Here is an 18,062-nt window from a genome sequence, read left to right as displayed (position 1 = left end):
ATAAGATCTGACTTTTCTGTCCAAATTTTAGCTTGCTAATGCTTTCTATCTCTTTATTGAAGGCAGACAGCTGCTGAAGTGTGTATACAGTATATATATCCTGGAGTAACTGGATATTCCTCACAAGAATTGGATGAGGACACAAGACATTTACAGTTGGATTAAATCATTCACCCCTGAAATTTCATAATGAACTATTCAGACCTTTGAATTGGAAGAGTTCAAATGTGTCTTCAGGGGTGAATGAGTTAAATTTCTATTATATACTGTATTAATTGGATAGCTTGCTTATATCATGGCCTATCTACTGTGACATAAAAGCTAAGGATTGATTGTGGAAAATTCTGAAATAAATTGTAGTCAACTAGTAAGTTAATTCATCAAATTTGTAAGTAACTTAATTTTTCCTTCTGTTGTATTGATGCACACAAATGAACTAGCTTCCTTCTGAGTATTTATGAGTTGTGTGCTTTTGAATAACATTTAAACGCTATCAAATATAAAACTGGCAAAATTTAATGGATGCCTTTATTAAAGCTCACTCAAGCTGGCCTCCAAATGGTGGCATTCACGACTGGTTAGGCCCGCTTTTGTATTGATAACTGTCACAATTACGTTGAACCCAGATTTGCAGAGCGAGACTTAAAATGGCGGCGAGTCATCCTGTATCACTTGTTTGTTCCCCCAGAAGCAGTGTATTCCCCAGAAGCTGTGTAGTTCTGCCGCGACCAGTTGGCCATGAATTTTACATACAAAGCCTATTGATTTGTCAGTCGTTACTGGGAGCTTGACTCGCGACCACCATGTTGGTTTATTTACTCTGAGCTGAGTTAAATGTAATTACACACACCTTCTCTTGTGGTCTGCTAGTTTTCTTCCCTACCTTTCAATGTTTAAAACTCGAGTGAATTAAATTTATTGTTGATCCATATTCTTATGAGGTAACATTTACTTTTTCATGTTTTGTATTTTGCTCAAAGCCTTGATATATTTTACTTGGTCCATTATACCATTTACTGCGTCCTACTACGTTTTTAAATGGCCTTATCTGGTAATACGATGTAAAACTATATAATGTCAAATTTGATTTTGTGGTTTGTTACAAGTTCTGAGACTGGTTAAAGCTGCACATGTGACACAAAAACAGCTGTTAATATTTAATTAAACATTAATTATTGACTTGGTTCAGTAAGTCATGGCAAGTAACATACTCGTATATAATTTGAAAAAAAGTAGATGATTTACTCTACGCATTATGTTTACTGATTCACAGTCTCGATAAGTAGTTGTCATGAAGTGGAACTAGACAGGGTCGACTGCGGACAACCAGGTAGCTATATTGGTAGATCGGTCTGGAGTTTGAGGGTTGGTTCCAATCCTGGTGTGGCTGTCCATTTTCCTCTCCGTTTAACATTACATGTATAAATGTAGCTTATAGACATGTGCTTGTTTCTCCAAGGCAGATATTTAAGGTCATAGGCAGGTCATTATTATGATTATTGTGAAATCATATTTGTAATTTTGGATACCAATGGTGCTTCTTGAGGATTACTATTTTACTCATAAACAAGCTTACCGGTACATTTTACATAAACAAGCTTACCGGTACATTTTACATACATTAACACTTGAGAACTAAATGCAGAAATTCAATGAAAATCATTTTAATATTCAGTGAAAGTAAAATATAAGATAATAAATGTAAGTATTGAACTGCTTTCAACTGACATTCATGGCCAATATGAATGCCGACTTGAAATTACAAATTTAACATGAAGCACTAACAAGACTTACTGATTTTTTTATTTTTTTCCAGATGGCATTCATGACATATTGGCTATGAATGCCATCTGAAAACAGTTAAATACTTAAATGCCCTATTTGCATGTGTATATAACACAATGGTGCTGTTAAATTTCGACCCCTTATATACTAAGCTGTTGACTTATCAATATGGTTTAATTATATATATATATATAATTACCTGCCATTGGTTTGAAGAAATTATTTCATCCAGACTACTACAGAATTAAACACTTTCTAATGCCTTTTAACTTCATGCAGTACTTATGGTATTTAACTCATTCACTCCTGAAATTTCATAATGAACTACTCCAGCCTTTGAATTGAAAGAGCTCAATGTGTTTTCTGGGGTGAATGAGTTAATCATTACTGTATTACTGGTAATATGTTCCATATTTATTTAATTGAGGAATAGGGCAGATCATGTAATAAACAGCAGGTATTTGGTGGTAGTTTGTAGTTTCCCATCCATGTAACCTCTGGATAGCCGTTTTAGTTTATAGGGGTTTATATGCTTACCTTATAAATCAAGACTTTTTTTGGGTGAATTGGGGAAAAAGGCCGTCAATTTCTATTTGGAAAAAATTGTTGATCTCAATAGGGAAAAAAATGGACATAACAAGTTGTTGTGTTCTGATAAAAACCAACATGTAACACTGGTGTATACTTCTTTTTGACTTTAAACTCTTTATTCATGTTCAAAGAATCCCCTAGGTACTTTCTTTACAAATTAAAAAGGCCAAAACATTCTTATTTATCAAATAGATCATTTCAGGTGTCAGATGTCGCATTATCATCTGAAGACAAGACGAAAATTTATATAAAACACTTAGAATATATATATTCCACAACAAAAACATTACAAATATCTCTGAAATTGTCCAGTATCATTTTATAAATGTTTGGTTGACATTTAATGATCAAACACCAATCAAATACCAACACTATAATACCAACACTATTGTTATTTTTTATGAATGTTTGTGTAAGGGCTTATGGATCTAATGAAGCATGTTTGGAGCTAAAGCTGGCAGTTTTCTGTCACACAATGTATTGTATTTGTTGTTGCCTCAGAATTTCTCTGAAAAACCTCAAAATGCTGGCCTAATTATTGGGATCAATACTGTAATCTGTCGGACCTATCAAGTGCATTTTGTAGTTACTGGAATTGTTTGAAAATGAAGAATTGTTGATATTTTTCTGTTTTGCCTGTTTGAGTATTAGTTTATTCTTCACAATACGTGAAAACCAGTCTTTCTCATTGTGTTTCATTCCTGGCTGCACAGAATTTCTCAAAATGTCTTCTGTTGCAATAATTGTTCAGACATAAGCAGTGTACTATAAATATTTGTCGTGTTTCAGAATAAATTAATTGCCCAAGATATTAGTGAAAAGTTGGAAATTTTACTTCAGAAATAATTGACTTTTGTATAAGTTGTGTTGGCATGTGTATATGAGGAATTTATTGATTTCTAGCTCTTCTGAATATCAAGTTAAGTATTCCTCTATAATACATACAAACATATGTTGATTATATCTATTCTACCACATCAAATGTAACAAAATATATTTTTTGCCTACAAGGGGGTGTGACATAGATGTGAAGATAGCATTGAGAATAGCATAACACCTGCATGTTATACATACATAGGCTTGAACAGGGTTTGTTGTTCAATGAATTATGATCCATAGCTAGTGATTACGGCCAATGAAAAACATTGTTACATTGCTGATGGTAAAATTTAAATTCCACTTTGGATAGGTTTCAAAGATCCATTATATTCAACTTTTATTTGATATTCTTTCCTTGATCAAAACTTGACTGTGGCTACATGTGTGACGTCATATATATTTCCAGCCACCCAGTGAACCACTTTCAAAAATCATGAGTAAAACAATCTGACAAACAATTGTGAAAAATGCTACAGTAGAGCTATGTAATGGAGATAATTGAAATTGTTGGTTTCAGTTACAAAAAAAAATGTGATAATGGAGAGTTTCCATCCAAATTTAGGAGACAGGGCAAGTACTGGTATGATTTATAAATGCTATTTTTGTAGATAATTTAAAATTTCTGAGAAAACACTACAGCACACACAAAAATGAAACTAAATGGGTCATTGAATTTCAGCATAACCTATAGCACATCATTCTTACGAGAAGTGTGTTGGAGCAATGCAGAGCTTTGTTGACAGCTGGTTTGTGTGGTTATAACATGGATGCGGTGTTTGTTGTATTTTCTAGGTAGCTGGATTCTATATTTACTAGCCAGAAGTGCCCTGCTGTATAACACCCCGTGCTAGGACATGTCGGAGACTGGCGAGTCAGACACCAGGTTTGAATTACCTCCCTTGCCTTCTGCATGACAAATTGTTGTTGTCAGACCTTTATCAAGGCCACAGTTGCTTGAAACAAATGTCTCTAATTTTCAAATTAAAGTGGTTTCTGATGTCATATTATTAAATATCCGATAACCCCCCATGTTTGGTATAAAGTCCAGCTCATTTTAATCTCTGGGTGGTTGCCAACCGTTGGGTGGCACATGCAGTTGATAGAGTAAATGCCTTTCACCATGGCGGCCGGGGTTCGCTATCTTTTTTGGACATTAAAGGGTATTGGGCGACCAAGTGGGTTTTCTCAGGGTATTCTGGTTTCCTCCCACATTAAGATCCCCATGCGCTAACATGTTAGCCAGCGAGATTTATTATTTCAAGTTGAAATAACTTAATTCATAATTGTTGTAAAATAAATGAAAGTTTATATGGTATCATTTTGAAGATGTTAAACAGGTTTTGATCATTTTGGAAATAAGCCATTCCTTCGTTTATGCCTTTATACTATTAACACTGAAACCCATTTACAATGATGCACTGCAGGACAACGTATTGGTCGAAAAAGGCAGGTTGTTGGATTACTCTGCGTCAGATTAGACAGTTTTCAGTGACTTTCACGGTATTCTGAGAAAACATTGAAAGTTTTCCATTTTTTAAAAATAATTTAGGGACATCCCAGTGCTACGGATATACTAGGCACAGTGCCTAGATATTATAAATGGGAGATATTATAGATGGGGCTCCTATTGGAGGGGGAGAGAACCAATGCCCTGGTTGTTTACGGTCATAGAAAGGTCGTTGTAGGAATCATAGATGTATACCCAACGGTAGTCAGTAGAGCCCCATCCGTCTTTAAATGACCATAGCTGTTGATAGGATATTACGAAACTAAACCCATCACGGAAGGTAAATACAAAGGATATATAGGATGGAGGTTCAACGGTTTGCATGTTTTGACTAGCTAGGCTAGCCATCATCAGAACCGTTTCAGTCGAAACACGCAAATTAATAATAAAAATACGGAATTTAGATGGTGAAGCTCCATCTTATATATCCTGTTAGAAATGTTATCTGGAGCTGTGAATGTTACCTTAGATCCCAACCATTCTGTTTTCTGAGAAAGCTCAAGTATAAAATTGAAATGTGAAAGTAACTCAAATGTTATCTGGAAATGTGCAGGTGCTTTCATGATACATGTAAGATTTCCATTTTCCATGTCAAATATTGATACAACATTATGGTAGATTTGAACATAAAGAAAAAGAAGCTTAACCCTTTCACCACTGTAGACCATAATGGACTCATCCATATCAATGCATGGTAGAGTCTATTCAAGTTACATGGGGCTGAGAGGGTTAAATGTACCAGTGATCAGGCTTAGGTGGCACATGCTTGTGATCTAGAGCACAATGTCTTGCACAATATTTCTTCTACTCAGATATGTTAACAAACATGAAGATTGCTAATTAAACTATTAATGGGTTTCAAAATTAACGTAACATGGAAAGACTTTGCATGTATTAATTTTAAAGAGAGAGAAAAAATGAGGGCCAAAAAATATAAAGATCCTTTGAATATAAAGCTACAAATAAAATAAAATTTTGCATTGATATAGTTGTAATTATAAAATCTGGCCCTGATTCAATTGAATATTCGAGACAATGTATAAAATAAAAAATGAAGATGGGATAGGAAAAAGAAATGGTCATCAAATAACCTACAAGAACAGTTATTTTCTACAAAGAATTTACCTTAAAACCAGGAAAAGTATGCTACATTTTGATAAGTTACATTTTCATAGAATATAAAATATAAAATGAAATTTGTTATTAAATATACATACAAAATGTAAAAGATATTAAAACATGGTCCCCTCTGATAGTCACAACTGAATTTTCAGTTATGGACATCAGCCTCAAAATGTCCAATAAGTGAGAGAAAGGACAGGTGTTGAGACCCGTTACAATTAATTTGAAAATTAGAGTTAATTTGTGACAAAGCTGTTGAGACCCGTTACAATTAATTTGAAAATTAGAGTTAATTTGTGACAAAGCTGTTGAGCTTGAAACAACCAAGTCCATTTTCACAATCATCTAAGACCTGAAGATGTACATACCACACTACTGCCTGTAAACAAAGAGGAATGTGATAAGGACCCGACTTCTGATCTTTGTGACATTCACCTACTGTAGTCATGTTGTTTACCCTAACCTTGAACCCATGACCTTGTCTGTTTAGTGCTAACCCACACTGTTTCCGTGCCAGCACTCGCACAAATAATTTGTTTCTGTCTTAACATATGTGTTACAGTGATATTGTTGTATCTAACTGGTTTTACACACAGTAGCTATATAGAGTGGGTAGGGTATTTTCACTGTCATGTTGTCACAAAGTGGTAAACATTGCAGATATGTTCATAGATATTTCATATTCAGTATCACTAGGGAATAGATTTTTCTTAATCTGCTCGATATTATCTTAATCATTAAGACTTTCGATGATATTAAAAGATGTTTTTAGGTCACCTGAGCTTTGCTCAAGTGACCTATTCTAATCGCTTTCCGTCCGTCGTCCGTCGTGCGTAAACTTTTTACATTTTCAACTTCTTCTCAAGAACCAGTGGAGGGATTTTTTTTCAAACTTGGTTAGAATCATCCTTGGTAGATGAGGCTACAAAATTGTAAAATTGGGATTCCTACCCAAACCCCTGGGGCCAGGGCGGGGCCTCAAAGGGAAAATTAACCAATATTTCAAAAATCTTCTTCTCCAGACTCAGAGGTACTACAGTCATTTTCTCTACATGGAAAGAAAGATCATCAGGGGCTTTACTTAAATTGTAAATTTCAGGACCCCCGAGCTATCCGTTCTCCCTTGGGGAGGGGGTAAAGTTTACTATAGTTTATATAGGGAAATAACACTTTTGGGTATATTTTGACAACTTTCTGTAGGAAATTATTTTTACTTGGTGAGAATTATCCTTGGAGGTAGATGGTTTCAAATTGTAAAATTGAGATTCCTACCCCGACCCCTGGGGCCAGGGCGGGGCCCCAAAGGGAAAATTAACCAATATTTCAAAAATCTTCTTCTCCAGACTCAGAGGTATTACAGTCATTTTCTCTGCATGGATGGAAAGATCATCAGGGGCTTTATTTAAATTGTAAATTTCAGGACCCCCGAGCTATCCGTTCTCCCTTGGGGAGGGGGTAAAGTTTACTATAGTTTATATAGGGAAATAACACTTTTGGGTATATATTTTATCCATTTTCAGCAGAAAATTACTCAAACTTAGTCAGAATCATCTTTGGTGAATGAGAGTATTACTTTGGAAAATTGGGATTCCTGCCCCATCCCCAGGGGCTAGGGCGGGGCCCCAAAGGGAACATTTACCAATATTTTCAAATTCTTATCCTTTGATGACATGACAAGTATTGTATTTCACTTAGTTTACATGCTGATTTTCACATCACATCTAAACACTAAAATAAAGCTACCAGTACCTATGATATAACTCGGGTGACCGCTAAGGCCCTTGGGCCTCTTGTATTAAGAGTAGTTTGTTAGCATTAAGAGAAATTTCGATGATAATTTCGGTAGAGCTTGTTTACCTAACTTGTTTATACTAACCTTCTGGCAAATTATGAAAATTCCTACTGGCCTGACCGATATTTTCGTGGTAAATTTTGAAAATTTTCATTAATCCAGGCATAAAATCTAGTAACCCTCGGAGTCAGGAGAGTGAATTTTTGCAATGAAAATATAGGTCCACCTGGTAGATTTTTTTTCAAAGTTTGTCTTTGCTAGCTTTCTATACATGAAATTGAACATTTCTAAAGCAATAGAACACCATGTTCATTGTGCTAAAGGATGCAGTGGTACTTCTGTAGCTTCATATAAGGTAAGAGTACATAGTGGTTACATAATGTGGTATGTTGTTCCAGTTGGGATGAGTTGACACTTATATTTGGTGATTCTTATCTTTATGATTGTGGATATCGATTTTGTTAAGGTTGTTTATTTATCTGTTATCTTTTTACAATGTTCTGATTGTTCAGTGCATTTGTAAATGTTGCAAACCTGTATTCCAGCATGTTTGTTGTCGAAACACCACATTGATCGATTGATTTGATTCAATCCAGAAACCTTCAAAGAAATGCATAAGTTTGATACATTGTGAGTGGAGAAAGAAAAGCTTGAGGCCATGTGATAGGGGATTATGATAGGGTACCAGAGTAGGGATAGCTTTAGGCCAGGTGATAGGGGATTATGATAGGGTACCAGAGTAGGGATAGCTTTAGGCCAGGTGATAGGGGATTATGATAGGGTACCAGAGTAGGGATAGCTTTAGGCCAGGTGATAGGGGATTATGATAGGGTACCAGAGTAGGGATAGCTTTAGGCCAGGTGATAGGGGATTATGATAGGGTACCAGAGTAGGGATAGCTTTAGGCCAGGTGATAGGGGATTATGATAGGGTACCAGAGTAGGGATAGCTTTAGGCCAGGTGATAGGGGATTATGATAGGGTACCAGAGTAGGGATAGCTTTAGGCCAGGTGATAGGGGATTATGATAGGGTACCAGAGTAGGGATAGCTTTAGGCCAGGTGATAGGGGATTATGATAGGGTACCAGAGTAGGGATAGCTTTAGGCCAGGTGATAGGGGATTATGATAGGGTACCAGAGTAGGGATAGCTTTAGGCCAGGTGATAGGGGATTATGATAGGGTACCAGAGTAGGGATAGCTTTAGGCCAGGTGATAGGGGATTATGATAGGGTACCAGAGTAGGGATAGCTTTAGGCCAGGTGATAGGGGATTATGATAGGGTACCAGAGTAGGGATAGCTTTAGGCCAGGTGATAGGGGATTATGATAGGGTACCAGAGTAGGGATAGCTTTAGGCCAGGTGATAGGGGATTATGATAGGGTACCAGAGTAGGGATAGCTTTAGGCCAGGTGATAGGGGATTATGATAGGGTACCAGAGTAGGGATAGCTTTAGGCCAGGTGATAGGGGATTATGATAGGGTACCAGAGTAGGGATAGCTTTAGGCCAGGTGATAGGGGATTATGATAGGGTACCAGAGTAGGGATAGCTTTAGGCCAGGTGATAGGGGATTATGATAGGGTACCAGAGTAGGGATAGCTTTAGGCCAGGTGATAGGGGATTATGATAGGGTACCAGAGTAGGGATAGCTTTAGGCCAGGTGATAGGGGATTATGATAGGGTACCAGAGTAGGGATAGCTTTAGGCCAGGTGATAGGGGATTATGATAGGGTACCAGAGTAGGGATAGCTTTAGGCCAGGTGATAGGGGATTATGATAGGGTACCAGAGTAGGGATAGCTTTAGGCCAGGTGATAGGGGATTATGATAGGGTACCAGAGTAGGGATAGCTTTAGGCCAGGTGATAGGGGATTATGATAGGGTACCAGAGTAGGGATAGCTTTAGGCCAGGTGATAGGGGATTATGATAGGGTACCAGAGTAGGGATAGCTTTAGGCCAGGTGATAGGGGATTATGATAGGGTACCAGAGTAGGGATAGCTTTAGGCCAGGTGATAGGGGATTATGATAGGGTACCAGAGTAGGGATAGCTTTAGGCCAGGTGATAGGGGATTATGATAGGGTACCAGAGTAGGGATAGCTTTAGGCCAGGTGATAGGGGATTATGATAGGGTACCAGAGTAGGGATAGCTTTAGGCCAGGTGATAGGGGATTATGATAGGGTACCAGAGTAGGGATAGCTTTAGGCCAGGTGATAGGGGATTATGATAGGGTACCAGAGTAGGGATAGCTTTAGGCCAGGTGATAGGGGATTATGATAGGGTACCAGAGTAGGGATAGCTTTAGGCCAGGTGATAGGGGATTATGATAGGGTACCAGAGTAGGGATAGCTTTAGGCCAGGTGATAGGGGATTATGATAGGGTACCAGAGTAGGGATAGCTTTAGGCCAGGTGATAGGGGATTATGATAGGGTACCAGAGTAGGGATAGCTTTAGGCCAGGTGATAGGGGATTATGATAGGGTACCAGAGTAGGGATAGCTTTAGGCCAGGTGATAGGGGATTATGATAGGGTACCAGAGTAGGGATAGCTTTAGGCCAGGTGATAGGGGATTATGATAGGGTACCAGAGTAGGGATAGCTTTAGGCCAGGTGATAGGGGATTATGATAGGGTACCAGAGTAGGGATAGCTTTAGGCCAGGTGATAGGGGATTATGATAGGGTACCAGAGTAGGGATAGCTTTAGGCCAGGTGATAGGGGATTATGATAGGGTACCAGAGTAGGGATAGCTTTAGGCCAGGTGATAGGGGATTATGATAGGGTACCAGAGTAGGGATAGCTTTAGGCCAGGTGATAGGGGATTATGATAGGGTACCAGAGTAGGGATAGCTTTAGGCCAGGTGATAGGGGATTATGATAGGGTACCAGAGTAGGGATAGCTTTAGGCCAGGTGATAGGGGATTATGATAGGGTACCAGAGTAGGGATAGCTTTAGGCCAGGTGATAGGGGATTATGATAGGGTACCAGAGTAGGGATAGCTTTAGGCCAGGTGATAGGGGATTATGATAGGGTACCAGAGTAGGGATAGCTTTAGGCCAGGTGATAGGGGATTATGATAGGGTACCAGAGTAGGGATAGCTTTAGGCCAGGTGATAGGGGATTATGATAGGGTACCAGAGTAGGGATAGCTTTAGGCCAGGTGATAGGGGATTATGATGAGGTACCCAAGGGGGGATAGTTTTCGGCCAAAGGGTAGGGATTATGATTAGGTACCTGAGGAGGGATAGTTTTAGGCCAGGGGATAGGGATTATGATTAGGTACCTGAGGAGAGATAGTTTTAGGCCAGGGGATAGGGATTATGATTAGGTACCAGAGGAGAGATAGCTGTAGGCTAGGTGATAGGGGATTATGATGAGAACCCAAGGGGGGATAGTTTTCGGCCAAAGGGTAGGGATTATGATTGGGTACCAGAGGACGGATAGTGTTAAGCCAGGGGATAGGGATTATGATATATAAGATACCCGATGAGGCATAGTTTTAGGCCAGGGGGGATAGGGATTCTAATTAGGTACCAGATGATGGATAGCTTTAGGCCAGAGGATAGGAGATAATGATATATAATGTACCTAATTAGGGACAGCTATAGGCAAGGTGATAGGGGATTATGATTAGGTACCTGAGGAAAAATAGCTTTAGGTTAGACGATAGGGATTATGATTAGGTACCCAAGGAGGGATAGCTTCAGGCCAGGGGATAGGAATAATGATTAGGTACCTGAGGAGGGATAGCTTAAGGCCAGGGGATAGGAATAATGATTAGGTACCCAAGGAGGGATAGCTTTAGGCCATGGGATAGAGATTATGATTAGGTACCTGAGGAGGGATAGATTCAGGCCAGGGGATAAAGATTATGATTAGGTACCCGAGGTGGGAAAGCTTCAGGCCAGGGGATAGGGATTATGATTAGGTACCTGAGGAGGGATAGCTTTAGGCCAGGGGGGATAGGGATTATGATTAGGTACCTGAGGAGAGATAGCTTTAGGCTAGGTGATAGGGATTATGATTAGGTACCCGAGGAGAAATAGTTTTAGGCCAGGTGATAGGGGATTATGATAGGGTACCAGAGTAGGGATAGCTTTAGGCCATGTGGTAGGGGATTATGATAAGGTACCCGAGGAGAAATAGCTTTAGGCCAGGTGATAGGGGGATATGATAAGGTACCCGAGGAGAAATAGCTTTAGGCCAGGGGATAGGGATTATGATTAGGTACCTGAGGAGAGATAGCTTTAGGCCAGGTGATAAGGATTATGATTAGGTACCTGAGGAGGGATAGCTTTAGACAAGGGGATAGGGATTATGATTAGTTACCCAGAAACTGCAATAAGGAGGTTTATACAAGATTGTAGCCTATATAGGTAGGCCTAAAAGGATGTTCCAAATTTTGTATCTCGCCGCCATGAAGTAGCGAAAGCGAGACAGAAGTTGTTGCTTTTTCCGGCAACGGCGTCAACATTGAGTTTTTGCGTTTAAGTTAGGTTCACTGGAAATTTAAGTGCTAGACCAACCAAACTTGGACCATTGATGTATCTGAGGATCTTAGGTAGTACATCTCAACCCATGCCTCAAATGCTGGATGCGGTATACCTTTCATGGTCCATTGACTTTGTCAGCATCTCCATCAACAATAAGTTTTTTTGTTTAAGTTAGTTTCTCTGAAACTATAAGTAATACAGCAACCAAACTTGACATGTGTATTGATGGTCAAAGTGGGGCACAGGCGAGTCATATCAATCTGAATGGCTTGCTTTGGCATAAGGAATGGCTTGCTATGGCATAAGGAATGGCTAGCTATGGCATAAGGTATGTTTTGGAGGGTGTGACTCTAAACCTCACATCCTCCCCTAAATAAAACCTTTCATCTAACGTAACAGGAAAGGAAACAGAGTCTGCCATTATAACAATGAACAAGACGAAGGTTTGCTATATCATACATTGATATAGCCTGGCAAAGATAATATATGCTGGTAGACAATAGGTATTTACCGGTATGTTCATATATTAATTCATTTAGGGATGTTTCTATTATACTTACTGGGCCATTGCCTGAAACACTTTATTTTTTCCCTAGTGAAGACAATATATGTACAGATAAAAAGACTTCAATATATATGAATTTCTAAATATAGAATTATGGTCAAATTTCACTCCTCAATTAAAAGATGTTAAAAAAGTCATGCACCACGAAGATTAAGAACTTGACATAGTTGAACAGAAAACATAAATAATATATTTTTTCTAGATAATTTGGAAATTCTGATGTTACATTTCTAGATGTTTATAGAGGACATAATGATGTTTATATCCCTTCATGTAATAGAGTCAATGTCTTTATCTAACAGAATCATTCAGTTATTACCTGGCTGTATTAAGCCACAGACATTCTTCGTGCATGTTGTTTGCAATAGAGTTATAAAATGATACCATTTTGCTATAGCTGCCAGCAGTATGTGAGCTTCTGTGGAGGGTTTTCTGAGCCATTCATTATCAGGGCCTGTCAGACATTGCCTAGGTCAATATGGCGGTGAGCATCATTGATTCCACTCCTCCAGTGTAGGAGCCTTGCAAACACCACCAGCTGCCGTTACCATAGCTACCATGAGCATGTGATCTGTTGCTATGGAGATTTAATGAACTGCTGTCAGATTATTGCTTTGTAATGTTTCGAAAAAAGGTTGAAATTTTACATTTGATGCTACTAATAGCATTGTTGTGTTAACATGTTGAGGGCTGAAAGTCAATTTAATGGTTTATTATAACATTATTCTTTAAGACTGATGCAATTTTCTGGAAGATAATTGAATGCAGTTCGCTTAAATACTTGTACAAGTTTTGTGGATTGCCTCATCTGCTTCTTACATATTCCGTGGTTTCTGTGTGTGAAATTAACAGAAAAAAGGCCCGAAGTTTAGAAAAGCCTTCAATCAGGTGAACATGATATGATTACAGGAAAAAGGTGTTTGCCTCGGTTATTGATTGGACATTTATACGCATACTGGTCATCTGACAATACGTTGATTTTAATTTTCTTGCACGTCTTACGTTATAATTAATTGGGGTTTTTTTGTGATTTTTTTTGTGATTGGCAGTCTTAAGTGTCTCATCTGTAGCGCAGGAAATGTTTTTTCTGTCTGGAGCACAACATTCAGCTTTAGTTATTGACGCCTTCTTGACACAGCGATAGGGCTGGGCATAATATTTATAAATGTACACTGTTATACCAGCTTGAAAACAATATTTTCTTTGTTCATAATATTTCAACCTTTTGGGTGTATTTGTTACCAGAACATGTTTGCGTCTCACACACAAGACTTATCTCCCATTGTTTCTTGTAGTCCGGTTCATTAGCAGGTTATTATTGGTTTTGTGAGATTTCGAGCAGGACTGTTTTGTTATTGGCAACAAATGTAACTTCATTGAGGACCCCTGTACTTGTTTTTATCATAGGTATGATCAAGATTCTGACCATATTTAAGTACCTTAGGTTGTATCATTGTTATATAAAACCACATCATACTTCTATGCATTAAATATGGAATATGATTGTGATAAATGTCTTTTTACACACATTCTATTTTCCCTATTTTTCTGACTAAGGGCCCGATAATCCAGAAAATCAAATGTAGATATATAAAGCTCTGTATTCACAAGTTACCTGTATTTTTATATATTTTTTATTTGATGTCATTTTACAGGCTAAGGTACCTACTGTCTCCAGTGTAAGTTATGAAATATGTGTACTACACAGCCTAGGTCTCTAATACTGCCCTTAACAGTACCAATACATGTATCATGGAAGATGTCAAGAGTGAGGATAAAGCAAAACTAATGTTTTCACTGTTTCAGACAAGCAGTGTCTTGTTGTGGAAAATGGCTGCCGAGTCAGCTGGTGACTGTTGTGTTTACTCACTCAGTGAGAGAGAGAGAGAGCTGTTATCGGCTGGCCGGCTATGAACTAGGTCACCCATACATAATGTACAGCTTGGCTGTTGTAGTGGCCCTGTCCTGTAGTACTCCTATAGCCTGTATACCTGCTGGCCTGGATAGTTATGTATCTGATGGTGTTTCTGAAAAACACTCTGAGGTGGTACTTCAGTAGACATCCATATAGGGCTTACTTGACATAAAGGTCTTTCTCCCATGCTGGTATAGTGGACTAATTATTGAAAACCCTTTCTTGCTGAAATGCATTCTACACTACAGGTTCTTAGCCCCGTCTGTCTATTCACCCATAATAGAATCATTATATTATATTTTGGGTGTATTGACAAGTTGAGGCTAGTACCTATATGTTCTAACAGCATATTTTTTTGGATTTCTAAATCATTTAGAATAAAGTTTTCCAGATTGTGAGAGTCAATGTATTTATGGTGAATCTTTCTTTAGTGAGACACACAGGGGTTAACATCGGTATTAATAAAGATGGTCTATTGGGTCAGTTTAATTTGAATGCTTTAGTAAAAATAAATGACTGGCCCAAGGGGGTTGTTCCTTGCAAAATAAACTGGCCCATGCATAGACAATTACTGGTGAGTCCAGCTGATCTGTCAGGGCTGTATGTAAATTATACTTCTGATAGCTGCCCCAAGGTCATCAAAATATTGACCTCGGGTGTCGTCATGTCCATGAATTCCAGTGCAACCAGGCCTTGTCTTGTATTCAATATCAATCAAATTTTAAAACGGAAACTTGATTCATTCACCCCTACATTTATAAATTGGACTTGCCCAGTCTTTGATTTAGTAAGGTTCAAATGTGGCTCAAATAATGGAAATGCATAACAAGATGTCAAGGATTTATCTGTTATGTAGGTATTTTTTAAATATCTCTGAGTTATAAAGGTCTCTGATATCTTTTAGGGAAGAACACTTGTTAGGTCGTCAAGCTGGATAAAAGCATAGTGAAAACAAATTTACAGGTTATCAGAGTAGATTAATTAGTATCCAATATATAATCAAGCTGGATAAAAGCATAGTGAAAACAAATTTACAGGTTATCAGAGTAGATTAATTAGTATCCAATATTTCAGTTTTGAGAATTGTATTTATGACTGTATATAGAATCTTACACGAGTTCTACATTTCATATGAGATTGATCAGGGGTGTACAATTTCATAATGCCCCAGACTTGTAGTCTTTTGTAAGAGGAAGTAAAAAAAAAAGTATTTGCTATGAAGATATAGGTCAGATATAGAATCTTACACAAGACCTACATTTCATATGAGATTAATCAGGGGTGTACAATTTCATAATGCCCCAGACTTGTAGTCTTTTGTAAGGGGAAGTAAAAAAAATAGTATTTGCTATAAGGATATAGGTCAGGCTAGTATTATTTGTCAAAATTTGCCTGCGGGCAAGTACTCTCAATATGAAATTGAAAACCCTTCCCAGAGCATGCATATTTGAATTTAAATGTTGGTAATAAAGAAAATCTCAGCCATTCTGATTTGTCTTGAGATGGCTTGATAGCTTAACTCTTTGATGTAATATACATAATTCTACCATGTCAGTGATGCAACAGTCCTGTTTCATTTGATAATTACTTACTGGTACATTTCGTAATCATGTATTATCAGACAGAACACAATACACATGCACTACCTTTCTAACAAACCATGCATGTGCAATGCTCTTCCAAAAGCCACGTACATACATCTATGTTGAACTGGCAGGAGAGAAGCAATGGCAAGGTCGTCCAGAATTACGACATCAGCGGTGAAATGAAGGCCATCATGTGACAGATGTTTGTATGCGCATTAGAACAGCATAATTTAAATAATTTTATGATCTAGGGCAAGTTGTCTTGTAGGCACAGTGAATTGAAGTAGAAGTAAAAGTGCATTATAATTACAATTAGATATAGAATAGATAAAAAACAACAGATGTAGGATAAAATATATAACTTGGGATTCAAAATGTTTGAAAATACTAGACTCCGGCCGGAAAGGCCTTTTTGTTCATTATTTTTTTCCAACATTTTCTTACCTTTGTGATACATGTAAATTACTCAAGCCTTATTTCTTGTTCCGGTTATAAATAAGCGAAAAAAGAAATTTTATCAATGATTTTGAACAAAAATTGAAGAGAATTAAAGCCAAATACTGTTTTAAATGTTCACATTTGACTTTTTGATAGTTTGACATCATTTAAGCGAGTTACAAGAAAACTGGTTTGAGCACAGAATCCAGGCATGAGCATGAGAAGGGTTTCATGAATATGGGCCAAGGCTTCGAAATTAATACTTGCAAATATGCTTGAATGGAAGATAAATTCAAAGCTTTGCAGATCACATTATACCCTATGTTAAATTTTCTTCTGCAGGTGAGCCAATCAAGTAGCAAGTAATATTTTGAAATAAATTTTATTTGAATTTACTCTTTTACTGGACTCCTGCCATATCTTGTGTAACTATATCTACCTGAATATTGATATGTTAAGGTTAAATTTCAGGCAAGTTGAAATCAAATCATAAGATTATTTAATTGAAAAATTCTATGTTAGATTGTTAAAATCTAAGCCTGTAAAAGTTATTTTATTTTATGAACTTTTTTTATAAGCAGCACTTACATTTTCAAGGCAAAATTTTGAAAATGTCCTAGCCCTGATGTAAAATACATGCCCCTTCCCCACAATTGACTACAGTTGAGTGTTGTAATTGGGTCAACACTTGATTTTCCACTAGCTTTACAGCCATTTGTTTGGAAACTGTTGCTATTCAAAAAGTTTTCAGTAATCCAAGTGTCCTGCAGTCAGCCACTTAACTAAATCTTTGCTGACTTGATTTACGACCATTCACACTGTATAAAATTGGATGACCATGGACAATACTTAGATTTGTGTTGGTGAGGTTGGAATAATGATAGAACATCAGTAAAATTATACTGTATACCATGAATGTTTTGCTGCAGTTAAATTTTTGCATTTTCAGCCCTCCCTAATGAGGGCAATTTATCATTTCAGTGAATACCGGTAAACAGCATGATAAACATAGTAATTAAAGGTGAAGGGCGAAGTTAGCACTGGACAAAAACTGATTTCATGGGCGAAGGGTGAAAGTTTTGACTGGGCGAAAATGTCTCGGTATACAGTTGTCAAGGGGATACGGCTGTATAGCAATCTGATTTTATGTTTTCAGGGATGATGTGGCGGGGAGCAGTGAACAGTCGATCACAACCTCTCAGGAGATGTCAGAAATCATCAAAAACATGGTCATAGGAGGCATTGATCTGCTAAGTTCAGACGATGTGTCGAGTACACCCGGTTAGTAGGGATACTGCCTTTCTGGAACTTTAAACAAAGATTGTATTTATTCAGCAATAAACCCATACCTGGTAATGAACTCGCACGTATTTATTGCAGAGAAGTCAA

General features: G+C 37.7%; 1 protein-coding gene across 3 annotated transcripts in view; it reads left to right on the top strand.

Moving 5' to 3' along the window:
* The window catches only part of LOC110448982, a 75,987-nt gene that overhangs the window by 18,353 nt on the left and 39,572 nt on the right, over window positions 1-18,062 (top strand). For 2 of the 3 annotated variants that reach the window (XM_021495545.1, XM_021495543.1), the window contains exon 2: window positions 17,830-17,954. In XM_021495545.1, coding sequence (XP_021351220.1) covers window positions 17,830-17,954 — 125 coding nt within the window. Of the gene's footprint in view, window positions 1-4,047; window positions 4,139-17,829; window positions 17,955-18,062 lie in introns of all 3 variants that reach the window. The other variant, XM_021495544.1, reaches the window with a different exon arrangement.

This window comes from Mizuhopecten yessoensis, unplaced genomic scaffold, assembly GCF_002113885.1.
Source record: "Mizuhopecten yessoensis strain PY_sf001 unplaced genomic scaffold, ASM211388v2 scaffold4411, whole genome shotgun sequence".
Lineage (NCBI taxonomy): Eukaryota > Metazoa > Mollusca > Bivalvia > Pectinida > Pectinidae > Mizuhopecten > Mizuhopecten yessoensis.
Note: the sequence above shows the minus strand (reverse complement) of the source record. Positions and strands in the feature narration are given on the sequence as shown.